This window comes from Pristis pectinata, chromosome 11 (assembly GCF_009764475.1).
Source record: "Pristis pectinata isolate sPriPec2 chromosome 11, sPriPec2.1.pri, whole genome shotgun sequence".
Classification (NCBI taxonomy): domain Eukaryota; kingdom Metazoa; phylum Chordata; class Chondrichthyes; order Rhinopristiformes; family Pristidae; genus Pristis; species Pristis pectinata.
In genome coordinates this window covers 35042384-35066979 of record NC_067415.1, presented here as the reverse complement: position 1 = coordinate 35066979, position 24596 = coordinate 35042384, and the positions used below count along the sequence as shown (strand labels likewise).

At 38.1% G+C, this 24596-nt stretch overlaps 1 protein-coding gene across 7 annotated transcripts; it reads right to left on the bottom strand.

Moving 5' to 3' along the window:
- Positions 1-1236: 1236 nt before the first annotated feature.
- On the bottom strand, positions 1237-24403 carry dcun1d5 (DCN1, defective in cullin neddylation 1, domain containing 5 (S. cerevisiae)). Of its 7 annotated transcripts, XM_052026814.1 has the most exons (12): positions 23867-23895; positions 22725-22755; positions 22556-22612; positions 16824-16866; positions 16629-16746; positions 15671-15759; positions 11134-11204; positions 5898-5989; positions 5570-5678; positions 5366-5470; positions 5125-5227; positions 1238-5035 (listed from the first exon to the last, which is right to left on the bottom strand). In XM_052026814.1, exons 5-12 carry the CDS (start codon positions 16697-16699, stop codon positions 4980-4982), a joined length of 696 nt encoding a protein of 231 aa, XP_051882774.1. In that variant the 5' UTR covers positions 16700-16746; positions 16824-16866; positions 22556-22612; positions 22725-22755; positions 23867-23895; the 3' UTR covers positions 1238-4979. The 7 variants fall into 7 exon arrangements, with proteins under 7 accessions (XP_051882779.1, XP_051882774.1, XP_051882773.1 ...); XM_052026813.1 differs by lacking the exons at positions 22725-22755; positions 23867-23895 and adding an exon at positions 24269-24403; XM_052026815.1 differs by lacking the exons at positions 22725-22755; positions 23867-23895 and adding an exon at positions 24241-24380.
- Between the last annotated feature and the right edge of the window lie 193 nt (positions 24404-24596).

The following is a 24596-nucleotide window of genomic DNA, read 5'->3' as shown; positions in this document are numbered from 1 at the left end:
ATAGCAGACTGGTTAGTCATTACAAAAAGTACCACGGTCACCATATTTCAGAAAAGATGTTGAGGATTCATAGACTTACCAGAATTCCAATTGATCTAAAATACCTGTTAAAATAAAAAAAAACACTGGATGCATGATTATCCTCGATACAGAGGGGAAATACAAGGGAGAGTTCATACCAGTGTTCAAAATGACTTGTATTTAAGGGTTTTTATGGTGTAAGTACAGAGAAACTGTTTCCAGTGGAATCCAGGCACAGATTTTAAGTAATTGGCAAAGAATCAGAGGCAATAAAAGAACAACATTTTCTTCATACAGCATATTGTTATGGTGTGGCTCACAAAGTCTGAAAGGGTGGTGGAAGAGTTTTCAACAGCACTTTTAGAAGTGCACTGAATAAATACTTAATGAAAAATGATTAAAGATTAAAAAGCTATGGGGAAAGAGGTTGGGAATGGGACTACTTGGATTGCTCTTTCAAAGAGCAGGTGCAAATGGTTTGACCTTCTTTGCCATATCATTGTGCATTTTATCCTCACCCATAGGCAAATACACTTGTGAAATAAAATCCAATATGGTGGGTTTATGATTAATTGGCACTTTTAAAAGAAGATAGATGGTTACAAATTGAAAAGTCAGAGGAAGCCTTTATAACTCCATTAATATTTGTCTTCCAAAGAGGCTGAGGGAAGGAGATTAATAGGGGTAGGGGGTGGGGAAAGAAACAGTCAACGCAGGACTAGTCTATCTTGGACTCTTATCCGAAACCACAGGCTGGCTAAAAACCATTGCTTTTTCTTTTGATTTTGTGATTAAGAATGATGACTGAAAGAAACCAAGAACATGGTATTCTAAACCATTAGATGTTAAGTTGTCGAAAATAACATGTAATACTATCCAATCAAAGCTGCAAGTATTCTGGTTAAGAAAATAAAGAGACACATCCATATTGAACACAAGATCTGTGGAAACATGATCTTATGCTTGAATTGATGTTTAGTTTTCAATATTATCAAAATGGTGTCAGGTTAGTATCTGATTTTCGTTTAAGAGTGTAATGAAAAACAAAAGATCACACGCAACTATTGTTCAAAACACTGACAATAAAGAGACACATCTCTATGCCCCATTATTCACAACCTTGTTCTCCCTTGAGTGTGCAAAATATTTAGACTCTGGTTGTTTATGGTTATGTAAACAGTAGGGTGAATGGATTTTCAATATCACCATTCAGGAATTAAGACACTTAAATAAACACTGTTCCTTTTTTTTTATTATACAACTAAAATGCCAGAGTTCACAATCCTTGGCGTGTCAGTAATCCTGTTTTAAGTTGCATTGCAATAGGTTTTCTTTTTTCACCAATATCTTTAAATATGAAAACATGCAAAGTCATTTTATATTTCATTATGAACCTCTTTATAAAGTTTATCATTCAATTTAAATAGGTTTGCAATTAGGCAATGCAAAAATATATAAACATAATTCCAATCCAAAGGAAACAGTGAGTGGATACCACTGAGTAGGAACAGTGAAATCAGGAAGAAAGTTGTGCTCCTTTTGTAGGATCATCCCAACAATGCAAAGTTGTAATAAATTGAAATAGTATTTTTTTTAAGTCATAAACTGGACTGAATTGTTAACAATACTGGATTCTCTATTCTCTTAGCACAACTTACATGCATGATAATCCCCTTGTTACACTCTACAATATTCTTTTGCCTCAGATAGAGAGAGAACCAAGGGATTAAAATACACTTGTTGGAAAATGACAAAAGAAAAAAGTTGCAATTATATATTCAGCAGCATATTTTAAAATTATTGAAAGTACACTGAACAACTATAGGTTTCACCTACAGTATTCCCCTTTAAAAGAAATGCTATTAAGTACATTTAACTTACACAACCAGTAAGTTTCTTCAATCTATTTCTATTCATATTCTTTCTAAATATTGCATTAGGGAGTTTCTCAAAGATTAGGGTATTATTTCATAGACAAAATGGAAGAAATACCCTTCTCTCTAAACCCATGGCATGTTTTACTATTTTGTGTCTTTGAGCACAAATTAGATACACTTTTGAAATTCTGGCTTTAAGCTAAACCTCTTGTTTCTATGATTTAGGAAATCTGTTCTGGGCACCTCCAAATTATGAAAGAAAGGAAAACAAAAAAAGCTGACTGCAAATTCCTTGGAAATCCTTAAGCATTTCACACTTTATGATTAACTTTTCTCAAGTACAGTCAATTATGTGGAAACCAGAACTCATTATGTGACTTGGGTTTTCTCTTTTAAGACAACTGAATACAAGTTATGGAAAATATAAAAGGAATAATGTACATGTGTTCCTACCATGCTCATATCTGAAACTAATGGAGATAGCTACAAACAAAATTGAATTGAGTATTTCCAAATTAATTATTTCACATTTTTTTCCTTAAACACTTTCACAGATAAAGATGGGTTTCACACCAGATTAAAAAAAAACAATGAGAAAATGAGAAATGATGCTCTCTATTATAAGATTTAAAGTTTGAACTTTTGAATGTTAAGTACAAAGCATAAAATTGTACTTGAGGGTCTGCCACAAACTGAAATTGATCAGTCACTTTACTTAGGTGATTTTCAAGGAATAAAGAAAAAAAGTTGAAAGATGAATGCTGACAGTGTAATTTTTGCATTACTGTGCATCATCTAGACTAAAATCTAATAGCTCTTGTCCACTTGCTAGAAAGCTTTTCAGTGACATAAATGACAGGATCTGCAAGGAATCTCAAGAATTCTCTGACTTTGTGCATCATATTGATGGCACAGGAGCCTGAAAAACTCAATACTGCAACTATACCAGAAAGACTGCCATTTTCCTAGCCTGGCAGTTAGTCTAAATGGGAAGCTTGTTGATACTTCTAGAGCTGACATCGACGCACTCGTTCCCTGGTGAAATATAACATCCTCAGAGGGTGGAAATATGGCAACATCACAAAAATCAACTTTTAAAAATAAAATATATTTTAAACCATCCCTTGTACTTTTACGAAAACAGCCACATAACATTTACTGAAGTTCTGATATCAGAATTTTTTAGACCATTGAATAATTACCCTACTGGCTGTAAGATTTCTTTATTTTCTTAAAAAAAACTATTATGCTTGCTTAAAGATCCACTGTACTATAGAGGCTAAATTTCATTGAATTAGTTACTTTACAACTGGGAAGAACTAGCCCCAGAGCAGGAGCATGTTATTTCAGATAAACTGTCATAATAAATCATTTAGCAGTTTAAAAAGCAAACTTTTCAAGTAACCAATTCTGTACTAACAAGCTGCATTCACATAAATAACTTTTACTGAGAGAGAACGGGTATGATGATGTTGGTGTGTGTTGGAATAGATCACAAGTTGAATTCATGCTCTGGGAATGGGGTGCATAATGGCTTATCTTGTGTAAGTGGGTGGATGAAGGCAGTACAGGAATTTAGCAATTTATTGGTTACTGTATTAAACAACTGGTACTCAAAGTTGAGCAATCTAGAGTTTTGGGCCCTTTGCACTGTTAAGCCATAGTTAAAAATCTGTAAGACCTTGTAAGACAATTTTAAAATGTGAACTTGTGAAAAAAAAATCAAAAATACACTACTTCATTAGCTGGCACTAGAATGTACAGAACTGTGTAAAGTGCATCCCAAAACACCACTCTACATTTAACTTTGTGGGCTTTTGAGTGAACAGTAAATCAGTAGCTTTTAGTGTTTCTGAAATTATCATACTGTTCCAATAATTAAATTGCCCCAATACCTTCTGCAGAAAATAATTTTAGGATTTGGTAAGAACCTGCTCAAATCTGAAGTACTGAGGGAAAAAAAAAAATGAACAATTCACTACACTTGTACTTCAGTGTTTCAATTTGAAGTATTTAGATCATACTTTCTATACACAAAAGATCCACTGTCAAAATTTCAGTTTGTATTTTAGATGCTAATAAGCACAAGAATGTTCTCTGAAATTCAAGGTCCACAGTATCACCTTTGTATAAAAGCTTTCACTCAACAATAGCGTAAGAGTACTTAGTTCAAGCTAATTTACAGCTTTCTACCCAGAGAGTGAAATATTTGATACTGTATAATCTCATAGTGTACTTAGTACAATGGGCCAAAGAGCTGTGGCAACTTATCTGCTGTTACTAAAAACTGTAGTCAAAACCACATGCTTACTCATCAAATATTGAATTATATGCAGTTCTGATTATATACCTTTTCCCCCACTCCAATTCAGATGACTATATTCCATTTTGTTCTTAATGGGCATAAAATAAAGCTTTTGAAAACAGGCAAATCTGTGGATACCTTAACAATGTAAATGAACAAATTTAAATATACATTGGTATCACATGTAATCCTCTGTTACATGGCATCGCAGTGGTGCTACTGTCATTACCATTAACCCTGAGCTCACAGTCCTAGAACAGCACCAGTACCTATTGATATAGTATATCACAGAAAAGGTGCTATATAGTTACAATAACATATGATGAGGTTCAGTAAGTTTTTGGTATGGTACCAGAATGGCAAATTTCTGATACAATAGCATACACTTTCCAACAATTGAAAAACGCATCCATACATTTCAAGGCCTTTCATCTCTCAGTCACACATGAAAATCATTTCTGTTTCTAATGAAAACCTATAATTTTTAATGTGCTTCATCAAAGTACTTATGAAGTTATAAACAGATATTGCCAAAAGCATTAAGACTCAAGACTGGACAAAATCCTAACATCAGGTGCCATAGTTGATGAATACATAATAAAATGCTTAATATAGATGCAACTGAAAACCGTCTCCCCTCTTGTAACACTGAAAAGTCTGTAGCTAGCATAAAAGATGGCTTTTGACAAATACTTTCCATTTCATAATTAAAGATGTAGTTTGGTTGGATAGCAAAGCATTATTGCTCTCCCATACTTCTCTTTCCCTCCAACTTGTTATGATGACTGCCTTGCTTTCTGCCACTCAACAAATTCATCAAGCAGCACAGGCCCTGAAAACAGAAATAACTTGAAATTATAAATTTATTTTGTAACTATATTGGAATAAATGCATACTCCTAGATATGGGAAAGAAACTTACATGCACCATCTTCATCATAGTTGCTAAGGTCTGCAAGTACAGTTCTGCTGAATTCCAATACATTGAACCATTGATCTTTATTCATAACTCTGTATTTTGATTGCTGCAAAGAGAATACATGCATTATGAGAAACATACTTTGAAAAAATCCCCAGTTATTGCATTTCTTTAAATTTGTGTTTGCAGTTGTAATCTTTTGCAATAATTTTCTAGAATTATTTTTAAAGAATTAACAAAGTACCTCCAAAAATTGGTAGAAGGCAGAGAACAGAGCCCATGTTCTCCCTAGGAGCAGAGCTAACATAGACTTAGCAGTATCAATATCAAGGCTACGCTGGTCTTTATCCTAAAAGAGGGCACATAGTGGGGTTCATGATATCTTTTGTCAAAAGAAATGAAGAAACAATTCAAAATCAATGCAATAGGAATAAATTTTTTGTCTTACTCTAGCAAAATCAAAGGCATATCTGTAAATTTGTTTGAAAGCTGATAGGTCATTGAGTTGTGAGCGCAAATAATCAAACTTGCTCTGTAGCCTTTCTGTGCAGTCACATCTAGGTTAAAACAAATGTAACATTAAAAATTAGATTTTCCTGAGCAAAAATCCAAAACAACAAACTGGAAGCTTTCATACTTGTCACATACAAGTTTATTGGGAATAAGCACGAGTTGTAGCATGTGGTTGCTTAGCAATTAAACAGAAAGGAATGGACTGTCATGCTTTAATTTTACAATTTTATTGTAGAACAGGCATAATCGCTGAGATTTCTTACTGTAATGATGTCATTCCTTTTAACCACTCTTCTTTAGTGAAAAAACCCATGTTTTGAGCCTCCAGCTTCCATGCTAATACTAACATGATAATCTGCAGACAAAAAAAGATTATTAGGTGCATTTTCAGCACATCTAAATCATTGGTCTACAACATGTGGCCTTTGGGCCACCACAGCCCACGAGGTCAGTCTTTCTTGACCCACAGGCTCCAACCCGGCAGAGGAGACAGGAGATCATTTTGGTTGATTCGTCTTTCTTTCATGTGGATGCCACACCTTTGAACACAGCAGGCTAACTATATGTAAATATCCTTTTATGTAGTTTTACAACCCGTCTAAAACAGGCGCCCACATCTTACAATTACGACCAGCTTACAGCCACAGCATTGTCAACGTTGAAGTACTAAGACCATTTTTGACCCTTGAGTTTTGCAGTTTTAAAGAGGTCTGCTGACTATTGATTTATGTAGTTTGTTCCTGATATCCAAATAATGACTTGAAGTGAACCCACAAGTTGTAAATCAGTAGCCCAGCAAGTGGTGCCAGCAAATGTCAAAACATTGTAGAGCCAGTCAGCATACACCTTATCTGAGAGTTTCTAGAATGCCACATGCAGAGGTTGGGAGACAGTTTATACACTATTCAATGTTGATGGATACTGGAATTGTCTGCAGCACCTCTGTAGAGACAGGCATTGGAAAATTGTGGGCAGATTTAAAGAAAAACCAAGACTGACACAGGATTCCCTCTACTCTCTCTTCCCATATTCCCAAATTTGGACAATTACATTAGCTCTTCGATTAGATCAAGAGGGCCTTGTCTGGAATTGTTGTTCTGGGGCCTGGTATCGATGCTATTGTTGGGAATTTCTATAGGGTAGAAAGGAGTTAAGGCAGGCAGGGATTTTGCTTCCATTTGGCCACTTCCAGTGCAAGTAGAAGCACCATTTATGCATTATATCTTGGGTGTTGTCCAGTGGATACTCGGTCCATTTCTATGATAAAGCAGTTTTGTTAGTGTTCGAAAATCCTGGGCTTGGTACCTGGCCCACCAAGCCCCACTTCCTGCATTCCGTCTAACCTCACCTGTTTCACTACAATGTAATACCTAAAGAAATGAAATAAAAGTGTATTGTATTAATAGGAGTTCCATCCAATAGTCCAGAAAATCTGTTAGTACGAAGCCAAAGTCCTGATTGTGCTGAATTATTGGAGTTTTACTGTAAATGCCATCTCCTTCCCTTTGGACCCGTGTCTACTAGAACTCTGTTAGGGCGAGATGTTTGATTTTAGTCAGGCAAACCTGTATAAATTTGCTAGACTAATACAAGGTGTTGCTTGGGCCAGACTAGGAGCATTGCATCCAGTACTGTTCACCCTACTTTAGGAAGGATGTAAAAATAGTCAAAAAGTTTGAGAAAAGATGTCCTCAGATGGTTCCATGGATGAGGTTGGACTGGAGAAGGTAGGGTTGTTCTCTTTAGAGCAAGGAAGATTGAGAGAAGATTTTTTTTAAAACAGAGGTGTACATTATCACAACCAATTTGGATAGGATAAACATATGGTTACTGCACCTATTAGTGAGTGGTCCAAACACTAGAGGGCACAGGTGTGATGTTCTGGGCAAAGTATGTAAAGAATAAAAAATAAACTTTATATACAGCAAGTAGTTATGAAATGGAACTCATTTATAGTGAGGGTGGCGGAAAGACAGTCAATCTGGGCTTTAAGAAGTGATTGGAGAGAAAATAATTTGCAGGGCAATGGGGAAAAGAGTGTTGATATTAAGACCAAGGGGATCATTCAACAATTTTATAATTTCATGATTCTATAAATTCAGTGGCAAATATGCCTGGCTCTCAGAATATTTGTTTTTTTAAATTTTAAGAATGCATCGCGCTGATCTAAGTTTTCAAGAAGTATCATCAGATCTCAAATCACTTGAGACCATAACCTTTTGAGGCAGAGCTAGAAAATTAATCCAAATGACTTCAGAGGGCCATTCACACAAAACAGGTTTTATTTTAACCATACACAACTACATACTGATAATATTGTCACATTATGTAAAGACACAAATGCTAACACTTTAATAGCCCATTGTTCAAATTGCTGGCAAAAAAGAAACACAAACCTACAATGGTTTCCTTATTTAAAGAGCAGGAAATTATGACTCTGAATCTGTGCATGATAAGATAATTTGCTCAAAATCATACTTAGTCTTTTTCAGTCCCAAGATTCAAACAGCTATTGAGTCTCATATCCAAACAATGTCTCAAAGATTTTCAATTTGAATTAAGCTTTAACTATTAAAGCAATACAAATTTTCCTCCCTCCCCTTACAGCCAACCTCGTATTTAGTTAATGACTGTTTCTTTGACCACTCGATTCTCTTACAAAACCCCCTAAATTTAAGAATTTCTAAATAGAGCTAATTAAGTGTCAGAATGTACAGAATTTGTTTGCATCAATTTCCTCCTCACCTTGCAATCCTAAGTCTTGAACCTGTCAACTTAGAAGTTGTTTTCTGCACCATGTTTACAAACAAGCAGACAGGAGTTAGGGAGCATCAACAAGTATAGGGCTGCTATCAGAGAATAAATAAAATCAAATTTCTTAGTTTACCAGAGCTCTATTAAACTTGCAAATCCAAATTACACGTTAGGGCATTTACTTTATAGACTGACAATGCTCCTATTCATAGAAACAATTTGAGAATTTCTCTTGTACTCCTCCCTAAATAAATGGTGCTTTTGTTCATAGTGCAGCAACCAAAAGGAGAACCTTCCTTAACAATGGCAATACCCCTTTCCATGAATATTCCCAACAACAGCATCATCGGCATAATCCAGCACACACAATGGTCAGGGTTAGGAGCATGCATAAGCAAGGACAAGCACCAACATAGCCTCCCCCAATAATATGCTGACTTTTATGAGTATATACATAATCACCCAATAATATTAAATATCTCTTTGTGTATAATACAAAATTGGCACATTTAAAGTCTTGTGCAAAGCCCTCTTAAACCACCTAAGACTTTGTGTAATTTTCCCAAGTTTATAATATGAGGAGAGCAGGTAGAAAGAATATTTTGTTAATTCTAATTTTTTTCTTTAACTCTTCGCCCTTGCTTTTTTTTTGTGGCCTGTCTATCTGCTGAGATGCCAACTAATGGCAGCGATTAATAAACAGCTTTCATTTCTCTTCTGCATCTTGGCAAATGGATTAGAGATCCTCTGTGCCACTTTAGAGCTGTATGCCAACTAGCTACATCCTTTAATTAACATCACTAAAAGACAAATTTGGTCCTTTTGGGTTTGTGGGACTTTGCCATATGCAGATTAACTGGTACATTTCTCTGCATTACAACACTGATCATACTTCAAGAAAATGTTTCTGGCTACAAGGCACTTTGGGATATTGTAAATTCATGAATGAAAGCTTTTAATTTAAAGATGGAGAAACTATTTTAAGGAACGTATTGAGAAAACTGAGGCAAGAAAGAATGGAAGCAAGAAAGGTCAATGCTGTGGGGATGGAAATAAAAGGAAATATTTAGATTGCTGCAATGTATATGTTTCTTCCTCATAATTCTCCATTTAAAGACCCCCTCTATAACACATCTTTTCCATCAAAGATGATAACCTGAATATCTCAATCTACAGAACTGTATCTCTGGTGGGAATTGCCAGTAATAATCAACTAAATGAACTTTTCAAGCAATTTGGTCATTTTGTTTTGATTCCAGACTCTAATCTATATTAGAAAGAAAATTCAGTCCACAAAAATACTGAAAATTGTAATCTCGGATTCCTGATTGACAAGAGGGCTAAAAAGGATGTTGCGGACTAAAAGTTTTAGACTGGCACATTTAAACCAAACTAAGGCTGTAAAAACATGGGAGAAGCTTATCCTCCTGGCACACAATGGCACTGGGTTGGCAACATCTGATCATGTTTAAAAGTATGATTGCAACAATTTAGTTCACTGAAGTTATAATACAGCATTTATCGCTAAATAAAGGCAGTTCATGACATTTTTTATGGGAGATTTCTTCTGAAAAACAGCCTGTACATAATGCTTGTTTCTGAAATAAACTCATGGAGTTGCCTTAAGTTGCTAAAGCTATTCATGATTGCATACATTGTAAAACTTGTGTGTGCTGACACTGTGCACTGTTGAGCATCTCTGTCATTAGTTCCTATAAGCTTCTTCACCAACTTTAAATACATTGCTAAGAATTTGATACAGAGGGCATCCTCCAGGAGTTGCTCGAGAAGACATTCTGACATATGACCACGCAGTGGTTAGATTTTAAGAACTTTCTTAAAGAGGAACATGGTGGAGAGGTTTAAGTGAGGAATTCCTGAATTTAGGGTAGAAATATCACTTGGCAAAAGAAGATGCCCTAAATTTAACTTGTTGCAAAAAAAAAGGCCACTTAACTCATTAGAGTTATCAGGGTATAACAGATATACTCGTTTTAATGATTTTTTGGGATTGATTCAAAGTCTTTAGGCCCAATGCTCATCATTTCCTAAATTTTAAGAACAATGGGCTTATTTTACAAGTATTATTCTTTGCAATTTTAAAAATCCTGAGATAGGATCTCCCTAACAGAATTCAAAATCATTTGCACAAATCAGTTTGTCCTGATATCTGGAAAAAAACATTCCTGTGAAAGAATGTCTTCCTGGAATTGCAAAGTACAACAACTGGTACGAGATATTCCCATGAAATGCACATTCGGGAAGTTATTTCTTTTGGTCATTACAGGGACAACATGTGTGACAAAATTTATGAATGAATAATTTGGATGAATCCTAGGTCTGCACTCCTGTGATTAAAATCCAGTGGAACAACATTAATTTTAATGCAACCATACATTTTCATTATAAAAGCATAAAAGGGCAGCCAACTATAGATCACATACTTCCTTTTGGTAACTAGCTATTCCATCTTTCTCATGTAATTATTTTTAAAGCAAATCTTTCGCGTTCCAAATCTTTAATATCTCTTACCAATTTACGTAGTTTACGATGATTAAACCATACAATAGCACCAGGTTAGCAAACTGATATCTTGTTAAAAGAATGGAAGTTAATCCAAAAAAAGTGGCAGCACATTTACAAACTATTAATGGTACATTCAGTATAGCTTAAAAATTATTTCAATTACTGTTATTTCAACAACAATTATTTCAATAATTATTTTTAAAAGGAGATAAAACTTACATTTTCAGGCTCCACACCTATATCTTCACAAAATTTTTCCATTCCTTCAGGACCAACAACTTCATCTGTTCCTTTAAAATATAATGGGAAAAAATCCTGTATTCTATCCAAAAAGGTCACTTTGTTCACTATAGGCAGTCCTGCTGCATTTGCATAGGGTCAGATCTGTATTGTGATCATGTGCTTTAATTAGTAAGGCAAGTTAGAACCAGAGAAATTAAACTGATCCAAATGGAGTAGTTTAGAAGTAGCAGGCATACAAACACGTTAACATTTTAAAGAATTGTATGGATCAAGAATAGCAAATCAAACTCTCAGTATCTTCTGACACTATTTTCAAGTTGATTTACAAAATAAATGAATAAACATAGGCATATTTAAAAAGTTAGCTGCAAATGCATTTTTACAGGATATGAGATACAAGAGACTGCAGATGCTGGGATCTGGAGCAACAATCTGCTGGAGCAACTCAACAGGTTGAGCAGCATCTGTGGGGAAGAAAGGAATTGTCGACATTTTGGGTTGACACTCTGCATCAGCAGTTAGAGTGGAGAGGGGAAATAGCCAGTGGAAAGAAGAGAGGGGGAGTGGTGACACACGGGCCAGAGTTAATTGGTGGACTGAGGGGAGGGGTTAAAGGATAATGGGCAGATAGTCAGGTGGGGGAGGGGTGGAGTTGGGAGACAGGCTGGTGGATGATAGAAGGAAGACATCTCCATCTTCACCCTCCCCTCACTTCACCTGGCTCCATCTGCCTTTTTGTCTGCCTCCATCTTTCATGCACCTGCCTGTCTCCCAAATTCAGCCCTTCCCCTCCCCTACCAAGCTTGATATGCATGTCATCATTTGCCTGCCCTTGGTCCACCAATCATCTCCACTGCCTGTCTCACCACCCCCCTGTCCTTTTTATACTGGCTATCTCCCCTCCCCACTTAGCCCCAGTGTAGGGTTTCAATCAGAAACGTCAACAATTCCCTCACCCCACAGATGTTGCTCGATCTGCTTAGTTCTGCCAGAAGATTTGTTTAAAGGATACAAATCCACTAGAAAACTTGAAACAAAATAAAAACACACACAAAGCTAAAATTCTCAAGATACACAAGTAAAACGGTCATGGCCTATATTCAGTCATTAATCACCCAAACCCATATCCCACAAAGCCCTATGTAATTAACTCAATTTCCCTTTTAAGATAAACCAATTTGGAAAGGAGTTTCAGTTATATTGCCAAAATTGCATGCACTTAATACAATAATATAAAAGAATCTGATAAATGAAGAAATAATTAATATACCAATTTTCATTGCGAACAGAACGTGGATGATGCTCCTTAGGACAGCATTTATTGCTCAACTGCAATATCTCCTCAACTAAGTAGCTGACTAAGCGATTTCAGAGGGTAGTCAACCAGATTACATTGGAGTTGGAGTCACATACAGGCCAGCCTGAGAAAGAGCATCAGATTTCCTTTGCTTAAAGGACATTAGTGAACCAGGTCAATTTTTAGGACAACACAGTGGTTTTGTGGTGACTATTATCGATATTAATTTTCTATTGCCAATTTATTTAGTGAACGGAATTTAAATTAGTAAGCTGATGAATTTTTGACTCCAGATATCTAGTCCAGCTCTCTTCATGCCAGTGCACTAACTGGCTACTGAACCCAAATGTATTAGCTACTTAAAAGTCAAAATACTCTAATTGCTATAAAGTAGGCACACAAAAGGTAGCGTGCTCCCATTCTTATCTTTTCTCACAGAAATACGTAGAAAGTCAAGTAAATATCATCTATATACTCCTTTCCCCAGCCTCCAAGGGGGTTATAGAATAGGAGCAGTCTATAAAACTGCTCTTTCAAATTTTGGATCACACAGTAAGCTCTTATCTGGAGCCAAGGAAGACAATGTATTTAACTGTTTCAATTAACCATTTTATCCCACATCAAGCTAATTCCAGTATGGCATACCTACTGCATGCTCTTCTGAAACAACTTATCAAACAACAACCCCTGACTCTGATGTGCTCTATGACAGATCTGTATTCTGCCTTCCCAATTTCAAACTGAACTATGCTGTTTTCTACTTCCAAAAGGACAAAAATTATTTTGAAAAATCTGTAGTTACTGATTTATTTTAGGGCAAAGGCACATCATATTTTTCTGCATGGAAAATCAAATTAAGCTACCAAAATAACAATGGACCAAAATAACTCTTCAGAAAAGTATATAGTTAACATGGATCTCATTCCATTGCTTTCATAACTGGTTGAACATTGATGACAGTTGCTCAACATCACCACAGAGTAAGCCACTATGCCAGTAACAATCACCAAGCCTTTTAAACAGTCTACTTCTTGTTTACGTAGCCTAACTAGGTGAAGTGCTACCTCCATAGGTACTTTAAAAACCTAAACAAAGTTTTCCAAAAGGTGACTGAAACCAAAGTTTCACTGGAAATTAAGGATTCTAAACAATGATAGAAGTACAATCACCAGATTATGCTTTAGAATACCAACCTACAAAAATTTGCTGCTCTGCCTGATTTCTAATAGATTCCAGCTTTCCATTGTTGTATTAAGTAAAATAGTAACAGAATAAACATGCTCTAATCTAGATCTTTTGTTATGCAGCTGACATGCAACACACTAAAGGCAATTGTAGCAAGAAGGGAGCATTGTTAAAGGCAAATTCAAGTTTCTGCAAATAAGCCTAAAGAATTCCATTGAACAAACCCACCCATGAGAAAAATAATTTTTTTGTTGCAAGAACAAATGAAAAAGGTAACAATATTAACAAATATTTCATATAGAACATCTATTTTTAAATGTTGATACTGAAGATCAGAAGCCATTTGTCAGAAATAACCTAAACGCAATGAAATGTCCAATGCTGAATTAAGCCAAAGGACAAAGTTGATGTGTGTGTTTGTGAATTGGAGGAGAAAAAAAAAGTATCAATCTTCTGAAAATCAAAGGAAAACTGCAGATGCTGGAAATATGAAATAAAAACAGAAGATGCTGGAAACTCTCAAGTATTTATGGAAAGAGATGTTAACGTTTCAGGTGAAAGATCCTACGCTCAGTTCTGACAAAGGGTTTCAGACTTAAAACGTTAACTGTTTCTCTTTCCCCAGGGGCTGCCCGAACTAAATGTTTCTAGCACTGTCTGTTTTGATTTCACTCCTCTGAAACAGTGGTTGATTTGTGAAGGTAATTATTTAGAACAAACTTCTGTTTAATTGATCCTATGTCTGAGCAGAAGTGTTTGATAGTGACAATGGGACAAGTCGTTCCTTTCCATATCCTGGGACAGCTTTAAGCTTTGACGAGAAACTTTGAAGAAGAGAATATGCTGCAAGAGGAGATTAAAATATCTGAAATAATTTAATGGTACGACGTTACAGTGGTTGCCAATATATGTGGACTATGTACCCTAATACACCCAATTAGTAATGTTAGCTCAGAAGTTAGATACAGGTGGGACAAGAAGCAGTTGCACTTTAATGGAATGTCATATGTCCATAGATGAATTGGTCAATCTATCTATCCACCCCCAACCCCATCAACCCACCCATCTGGAGCTCCTGATCTTCATTACTGAAATGGGAAGGTGTTGAAAAGAAGCTTGATATTTTCCAACAGGGAGAGGGGGGGATCCAACTGTGCTTGAGTCATTCATAGACTGCATCAGCACATCTCCTAACATTCTGTCTACAGTGCCACCAGCAGAAACCTGGCATGAGGTTGCCTGCTTATCCTTGATTGCAGCCCATACATAGACCAGCAGGGAAAAAAAAGGGTACATTCCCTCAAATTAATTTAAAACAAAAAAACATGTATTCTCTAGAATGTTGTTAGATACCTTTTGAATACTCACCGAAGGGTTAAGTAAAGATAGAATTTGTGGTGCCATGTTCAATGACATTTTCTTATGAAAGTGCAATGTGATTTTGTCCAAAACCTGTCACAAATGATAAGCTTTCAATAACCATATCACAAAATACTGGGGTAGAGCAATTCAGAAAGATCTCAAAGTCTCTACATTTGGGAAATATGCTTAACAATTTGTACATTTCTTTGCACTGCTATAGCACCATGTTTATTTAGACTAAAAGCCACTTACCATTCATGCACTTCAATGATATTGCTCTGGTTTGTTCTTGGGTAGGGCACGATGGGGGGAGGGGAAGGGAAGTTAATTTTTTTTGTAGGAATACTGGCAAGAACTTGTTATATTAAAAATGCTCAGGTTAACAGGCAGAATGAACATGCTCTTCTCATCAAGATCTGCTGTTATGCAACTGGCATGCAACAGACTTAACAGAAATGCTGCATTGCAATAGCACTATTTACTAATTTCCCCCTGCTCCAATAGACTTAAAAACATGTTCTCCTCTATTCAGATCCTGCAGAAAAAAGGTACTGATTTTAATTTGTCTCTCCTCATACTATATTTTGTAAGCATGTTTTAATGATGAATAATTACATTTTAGGCATCATAATGTGCCATAATATAACAATATACCTTCAAAATTCTTACCTGCATATTCATAAAACCAAGCTAGGCACTTTTTGCTTGAAAAACTGTCATCACTTATTAATCTAGATGGTGTCTGTACTCTACAGAAACTTAAAAAGACAAAAGGCGGTCAGTGAGCCATTTTCCATGAAACAGGTTCATTTTTATTTCATTCTTCAGACTCTTATATTACAAAGGAATATGCAGTAAAACAAGCCATTAGGCCTAATAAATCCAGTCCAGCATCTTTGCTCCACTCCAGCCTCCCCGCCTTTATCCTCATAGGGTTGGCTTGGACCAGTTAGGCCGAAGGGCCTATTTCTGTGCTGTTTAACTCTATGAAGGTTTTTTTCAGCTTTCAGAACAATTTTTCCCCCAAAATCCCAATTAAAATATCCCATTCTCATAACAAAAATTTTAGACGACTCAAAGATTAAAGCCAAGATTTAGCAGCAGCTATAAATGAATCTGTTTTGATATCTAGGATGTCTTCTTGCATGTTAAATGTACATTAGGCAAAATATGCCTCTTTAGTTTCAGTCATAGAAAACCTAGAATAAAAATACTGTTCCACAACCAAAGTAACACTTTTGGCCCATGAATGCCCATCACTCATGTTAGAGTTGCTTAAATTAATAATACATTATGAAACAATATTTGTTAAAAAAAAACTGCATTATCTGAGAAAACATAACTGTTAATATACCAAATTAATCACAAGAGGAAAATTTGTATTAAAGTCAGGAAACAACTTGAGGCTTTATTTTGTACACATCAAATGGAGAGCTTCTATTTCTACGATGCAGTTAAAAATAATCCTGCAGTCAACTATCCATAAAATCTAAACTTCTGAGTGAATTTAAAAATCAGAAAAATTGTTGGTGATTAAATCTACATTAGGGTGATACTGGGCTTTGGGACATGGCGGTAGAGGGTGAAGAAGAAGAAAGAAAAGTCTTAAACCTAAATTGGTACCCACCTGCTTATTCTACATTTTTTCATGCTGGCGTCTTCTGATCCTGAAGATTTTCTCTTCTTCTTAACAGGCATCTTGTGAGCACACCAAAAGACAGAACAGGTGCACTGAAAGGAGCTACCTACAATAGTTTACAGATTAGTCAGTTCCACCTTTATGATAGCCTCTTAATCAATAAACTATTTCTATTGCGCTTACCTATATTTTGATCACCTTGGCCATTCAGATCTTCTTTCAAATTCTGTTTAAAAAAAAAGTATAAAAAGAGACTAATGATGACAAATACTTGCATAACTTCCCACATGGACTCAAGGAACAAAGATCTGAAGATGAATGATATAACTTTTAGACATCGATCACATAAATACATATAGCATCGATAAAGAAAGGTCATAAATGATTCACTATCCCGAGTAATTGCCAAGTCCACCATGAATATTCCTGCTGGTTTGACAATGTTCTCTTAATATATTGTACTGAAAAGATTTTGCTTCACAGAACAAAAGAGGATATTTAAAGTGAAATATGGACTGGCCAAGTAAAACAATTGTGTTGAATCTATTTGTAAAGTCATAAATTAGAAACCAGAAATCTCAACATCCTAGAAAAATGCCTATGTAATATTTTAAAAAATAACGATTTGGAATAACATTCACATATCTTGAAACATAGTCAACTTTTTTTTAAAAAACAGAAGTGATTCCCTGTGCACTAAATGTGGCACTGGAAGTGAAACCCATTGAAATATGGCCTATTTAATTTCCAAATATTGCATCAGTTTTCAGGTCAGCTTGATGATACAGTCACCTGTAATGAGCCCAGATTTGAAATATTGGAATAAGAGCTAACGGTACCCAAAGAAAACAGTTTGGTTTTTGTATGGTGTACTACTGCTTTTCATGGTTCCTTCATCTCCCCACTGTAGAATATTTCACAATTTCCTTGAATTCAGCTTTCGGTTTACTGAAGGCCATTGAAATTCAAACTCTCACCAAGTTTGAAGGCAGCCAGACATTGCTTCAGCTAACTTATTGATCAAGTAAAAATGTGAGACAATTACCACGCATCTTCAAAGCACCTTGAATAAGATGCATTGTTCTGACGACCAAGTTGTTACAAAACCGTGAATACATGTCAGCCTTTAGTCAATTATCTGTGCTCCAAACAAACAAGAATAAATAATGACTAATTTTTAAATTTAAGTTTAATTCAAAACACACAATTGTTAATTTTAAAACTCAGCCTTCCTCAAAAACATGTGTGAAAATAATGCTTCACTATTGAATAGTTCAACAGTATTCTTCCAATCGGAGGAAATCATGGAGAAGACAGTACAAGCAATTCAGATTATTCTGCAGCATAATTTTATAAACTGATTGCATTCAATCATGGAATGATCAACAAAACTACAATCCTGTGAAGCCTTGTAATCTTGGTTCCACACTACAGTAAGCAAGATAAATTAGTTAATCTTGTTCTTTGCAAACTTCCATAAATTAGGGTTGATGTTACATTCCACGTGCTGCCTTATCTGGTCACAGCTACATTGGTGCAGATATATGGATGGAACCTAGATTGCCAAAAGGACATCTCATGCCCAAAAGTAAAGCATCCACCCGATATAATATTGATAGAATGCCAACTTTCCTGTCTCAATGTATGGATGCTTTGACAACAGATTGGAAAGCAGGAGGCTAAGGGCCAGGAATCCCTAGATTATCCTTAAATCCTACACCATGGAGACCAGGGGACAGTGATTGAACATTAAAGTTCCACCCCCAGTCCATCTGGTTCCTGGAACTCTGGGACTCACCTGCTGTTGGCCACCAACTGCAATTTAAAAGAGCTCTTCTAAAACACTTCACTGGCATGATGGGTTGAGAATCTTTAAATTATTGTCCCTGCACCAGCCTTCTATATGGGGCACATACACGAATTTGAAGGATTCGCAGACAAAGCTAATTCTATAAATAGCAGTGCTTTCTGAATGTGGACAGGGCAGAAATGTGTTCAGCTTCTTAACTTAAGAAAGGGGGAAATGTTTGCCATTGAAATTAGAGTGTGAACATTCAGCTTTTTGAATAAAAACTCTTTTTCTGAATGGCCTGGAGTGTTGCCTTCAGAGTTTAATGGTCAGAATTCAGAAATAGGCAAATGATGGATCTTGTTCACTTTTTAATATCATTGCATACAATGTCCATAGTTACACGAAAGCATTTGGCCCAGAGTTGGTTCAGCTGCCAAGATCTTTTGTTATCCTGTGGGATGTGGACCCAGCCATAACTTGCTCCTTCCTGTTGTAATACAACATTGGCAACATTCACTTGATGGACAGCTTCCATCTCTGAGCAATGAAGTTCAAAAAGAATGTAGTGACCTAGAAACACAAGGTTGTTCCTCTGGGCCAATGCAGTGTACTCCTCTCATTCTGTGATGCAAAAGCAACGTGTGTGTAAACTTTTACTTTATTTTTTTTGTTAAATCAATTCTATTCCCATCTTGCAAATATCCTGTGGATTTTAAGAGTTGGAATGTAGCTGATGGATTTTAACCTTGCACTCCTAGTTAAAACAAGTGGGCAAGCAGTTAAATTGCTCCATATTACTCATCTGCTGGAATGTTGCCTAGATTTTGCCATTTCCTTTGCAATACATACTACTTGACAGGTGGGAATTGAATTCATGTATGCCAAATTGAGATCTGATATTTTCCATATTACAACATACAATAGTGTTTGATGCAAATTGCTGGAAAATTTGGATTCAGATTATTAACTGGAAGGAAACCATTTCTTAAATTTCACAAAGGATTCTCCAAGGCTATTGATTCTTCTGCAGGCCTAGACTTTTTGTGGATTGCTTCATTAGTCTCCAGAAGAGCTTGACCTCAGCATTTGTCTAAGCAATTGCCAGTCCACTTAGATGCTTCCATTTAGACACAACTAGACTGTGTTTGGATGCCACAGAGTTAACAGTGATGGATGTCCTAAGACCAAACTCTTCACTTATGAGGTCAATACATCTTTAGTCCACAATATATATGTGGACTTTAGGAAGGGGAAGTCGGGAGAACACACACCAGTCCTCATTGAGGGGTCAGCAGTGGAAAGGGTGAGCAACTTCAAGTCCCTGGGCATTAACATCTCAGAGGATCTATCTTGGGCCCAACACATTGATGCAATCACGAAGAAGGCATGCCAGTGGCTCTACTTTATTAGGAGTTTGAGGAGATTTGGTACGTCAAAGACTCTTGCAAATTTCTACAGATGTACTACCATCGGGGAGGAGGTACAGGAGCCTGAAGACCCACTCTTAATGTTTCAGAAAGGGCTTCTTCCCCTTCACCATCAGATTTCTGAATGGTCCATGAACACCACCTCAGCATTCCTCTTTTGCACTATTTATTTTTGTAACTTATAATAATTTTTTCATGTCTTGTACTGTACTGCTGTCACAAAAACAACAAATTTCATGACATATGTCAGTGATAATAAACCTGATTCTGAACAGAGTAGACCAAGGTGCCGCCAACACATAGTAAATTATCTTACTCTCTGAAATCCATAATACAGGAATCCCAGGATGGTAGCCCTTCAAGGGGCAATCAGAATACATGTTACAAAGTATACATCTGGTCTGACCATTTACAGGTGGTGGCATGGACTGCACTGGGCAGGCCACACAACTCCTGGTATGCCCTTTCTGAGGTGAAATATGCCCTTGCTCCAACAAAGCTAAGCTGTGCATGTTATGGGAGAAAGTTTGGCTAAATTCTTGAAGAATGTAAATAGTTGTAATGCCGTCACATTTGATTATACCTTGCTCTTTATTTACTCTTGGGATTGTCCTTTATGTCCAAAGAAGACAATGGCAGATCTTTTCTTGAGTACTGAACTTCTCATGATGCTGTTTAAATATGCAATTCAAGGGGGTTTGATCTAAGAACAAAACAGCAGAGATGTGTATCTAAATCAAAAGGACGTACAACTTGGAGATAATGGCATCCCTATGACCTTGCTGTTTTTGTTCACCCAGAAGTGAATTGCTATCTAACCTCGAGTTGCTGCAGTGAATCTTGTAGTTAGCTCCATGACAAACTTTGGCTGTGGTATGTTAGTAGCAAAGAGGGTGGATAGAGACTAGTGACAAAGATCCAAAATGAGTGGATTGGTCTATGATCTTGTGCCTTAAGTGCTGTTGCAAATATATCTATACAGGCCAGGTGATCAACACGATAATACATTGGTGACTTGGGTGTTTTATACAATTGAGATGTCTTGAAAGGTCATCTAAACTACCCAATCCTTATTATCTAGGTGTTGCCCTGGTTACTCAACCCCAAGGATCTTGATAGCACTGGTAGGTCAGGTTGTTGGCTATTTTGTTGGAGGCAACAATTACCTACTGCAAATGTGGTATGAATATCTGCCCTTCGTAATTAACTGAAATATGACATCAGCTAAACAAACAGCTTCCCCTATATTTCTAACTTACAAAAATTAAAGCTCCACTCAATAATTGCTAATCTCTCCATTACGAAGACCACCTACTTCTACCTCCCTGATTTTTCCTTTCTCAAATCTATCCACAGCTCATCCGATGCAGAAGCCCTCATCCCAGCCTTTGTTATCTTGATTCAATTATTCCCTCTTCTGGATGCCTGCCCTTGCAACTTCCTGTAAACAAGCACAAAGCACCCTACTTGTTTGTATCCTAATTTATGCCATCCCATTCAACCATTACCCGAATGTTCAATGGTCTATTTTGACTTCCAGTCCAGCAAGGACTTATTTAATATCTGCATTCAATGTTTTCAAATCCTTTCAAGGTCTTTCCTCTTTCTACCTCTGTAACCTCCTACAGCTCTAAAACACTAGGACAGTTCTGCTCTTCTAATTCTGGCCTCATGTACAATGCTGATTTTAATCACAACATCATAGGTGACTTTTTAAGCATTCCCTTTCCAAACTTCACCACCTCTCTGACCCACTTAGAGATGGTCTTAAAGCCACTGCTTCAATCAACCTTTTGGTGACCTGCCCAAGTTGATGCCCTTGTGTGTTGATATTAAGTTTTGTGTATAAGATTTCAACAAAATGGCTTGGGAGGTTTATGAATGTTATAGGATTGATTTCATAATCATCACACTTTGATTCCAACAAATCAAGTTTTGAAATGAATTTTCACCTGGACAAGATACCCATCCCATTTCCCCTGAAGATAAATGGATCAAATCTGCTCTCGGCCAACCACTCAAATGTGAAATCCCATCCTGTGAATAGTGACAGTCTTCAATGAACCTCAAATGAACAGGCCTTTTTTTCCCCCCCTCAACCAGTGTCCATATATACACTACCCAATGGATTAGTATGCAGAGCTGGGAACTCATGCTAATTCTGCCTACTGCACTTACTTGATCCCCAGCAGTACAGTAGAATTATGGATCTTAAGATATGTATTTGCCAAGATTAACTGGTTTACTACAAAACTCAGAGTTAACTGCGACCCCCCCACTACTATGTAAATATTAATTAATGTACTGAGCTGCTGTTGCAAAAACCTAATTTTCATAGCATTTAGACCCTGTGTAGGTATGTCTATGGCAACAAACTTGAACTTAAATTTAATAATACAGGGGACGGATTTATGGTATCAGTTATTTGATTCCTACATCTCACTGTAGCTAAGCTTCTTGTTTCGTTTTATTAGCAGCATTCAGGAGACAACCCTCACTGATCCAAACAATTGTGCAGATTGATAGAAAAAGGAATGTTTTTAATTATATAATGTATGACATGAATCTGCTGTTGTAATATTCCACTTTAGCTCTTTCGACTTAAAATGGCCTAGATATGTTTCAACTGTAAACAATTGTTGACCTAATTAAGTTAGAGGGCAAACTATTAAAGATGGCAATATTCCAACACTTACCAGTCGATTGAACGTTCGAGATATCTGATGAAAGTCTGCCAGTATGAGCCAGTCTCACTAGAATAAATTAAAATGAGATGGTGTTAAACTTGTGTGCAAATCCTTAACTATATGATGAAACAACATTTCTTCTTCGCGTTTAAATGAAATAAGGAATGCATTATACAACCTCTGGTCTAGTTACGTTTTCGTCCTGAATGCTGCAGAACAGATCGTGAGCGCAGAAGCAGAAAGAGGACATAACAAAATTAACACAGACTTAATACCACGAACTGCATCTAAAGAAAGGTTCACGAAAAAGGCTCTGGTCAATTTGACTTCTTTTTAAATTACAACTCTCTCACGGAGTAGACAACCTTTAGACCAATATTTCCCGATGGGCCTACGTGACAAATAAAGGTAGGATTGGACTGGAAACGAATTCTCTAAAAAAAAGCTTCATAAGCAATCCAAAAATCACTTAAATCTTGTGGTTAACTCTTGCCGTATTTCCAACGATTGTGACTAACTGCGCAATTTGTAATTGGTAAAGAGGAGGCCCTCGATCGCACCAGAAGGAGCTGCAGTCAGAACAGGGCTTTGACAGGCTGCATCCACTCCAGTGCCTCACAATTACTGTGCGATTGAGAGGGGAAGCCGTTTAAAAGAAATGCTAATCACGTTCGGCGGGGCCTCCTTGACTGGGTGCACGACCTAGATTCAGGTCGGAAAACAAAGTTACAATAAAATTTCGCGCTGCGTCGTTTCCAGGACATGTAATTGAAGGCTAAATGCTCCACCGATCAGTGCGCTGTGCAACATTCACCACCTCCCGACACTAACTTCGGAGCAGCCACCGGGCGGCTCTAACGTTGTGCAGGAAAATGGGTCAGTTTCGGGGATCTGGGACCGGCTCTGTCCCCAACCTCCTGACAAAGAAATCGCCCTTTCGCTACGTGATCCCACCACGCAGCGGATCCACCTCCTCTCTCTCACCAACCCCCTCCCCCCAGAACAGCACTCAGGCTCCTAGAGGGGACAGGACTTTACACAAGCCGGCCCTCGAGTCAGACAGCGGGCCGGCCCCGGCTCGGGAGGGGACGTGAACTGGCTCCGAGACAGACGCTCTGCTGGCGGAACCGGCCGCTTCGGGAAGGGGGGGGGGAAAGGATCGGCTCTGAGGTGATGTCCGGGCCGGACCCAGGGGCCGACGCCCGGCCTCTCTCCCCCCCACCCTCCCCTCTGCCGATCACACGTCTGGATTCATGGAAAGGAGCCGGCGGCCGGACGCCGGTCAAGCGGCGGGTCGGAGCGATCAGAGCGCGGCTGCACCTGCCACCCCCGCTCCGGGCTGCCGGGAACGCGCGGCGCGGCTCCGCTCCGGGCTGCCGGGAACGCGCGGCGCGGCTCCGCTCCGGGCTGCCGGCCACTCACACACCGGCACGGCGATCACTTCCGGGGCTGAAGGACGAGGGTCGGCGCCCCCACTGGGGGAGGGCGGGCGGACGGCAGCGCCGGTCGCAGGCATTGCACAGCCTGCAATAGCCCACGGTCGGAGGGAGCGCCCGCTCGGAAATGTTATCCTACTGTAAATAAATCAATGCCCGGGGGGGAAGAAATCTCCCCTTTGGGGGATCCACGCCGCCAAATGCAGGTTCCGGGCGCCGCGGAGGTGGAGCCCAACGCGGCGAGTGCGTAAATCCCACCAGGAGCTTTCACAGCACGTGTGCTGACCGGCGGTCGGTTTATATTCACGGCTCCTGCCGCTCCCGTCCGTGGTGCTCCTCATAAAGGCGAAGGAAAGCGATTGACGTTCGCGGCGCCCTCCCCTCCGCCCCGCGGTCTGCCCGCCTCCCTCCAGGCCGTCGGCCCAACTGCTCGGCAAATCCCTTAAAGGGGCAGCACCCGCCCCGCTCTCTCCAGCGTTGACGGGGGTGTGGACACGGTGCTTTACCACTTTAAGCAGCGGCGTGCTCCCTCTCAGGTTCCCGTCACTTCCGGCGTGCCGGGCCGTTGCTGTGTGGGGTAACCGTGGACGCTCCGCGTTGCCAACAAGGCGGCG

Bases quoted from the DNA above. Each gene is read 5' to 3' on its own strand.
- dcun1d5 (XM_052026813.1), bottom strand. From the start codon at position 16,699: ATGCCTGTTAAGAAGAAGAGAAAATCTTCAGGATCAGAAGACGCCAGC. The intron at 11,205-15,670 runs GTAAGAATTTTG...TATATTTTAAAG, and splicing joins TTGGTTTTATGAATATGCAG to GAACAGATGAAGTTGTTGGT. The intron at 5,471-5,569 runs GTAAGACAAAAA...GCCCTCTTTTAG, and splicing joins ATGCCTTTGATTTTGCTAGA to GATAAAGACCAGCGTAGCCT.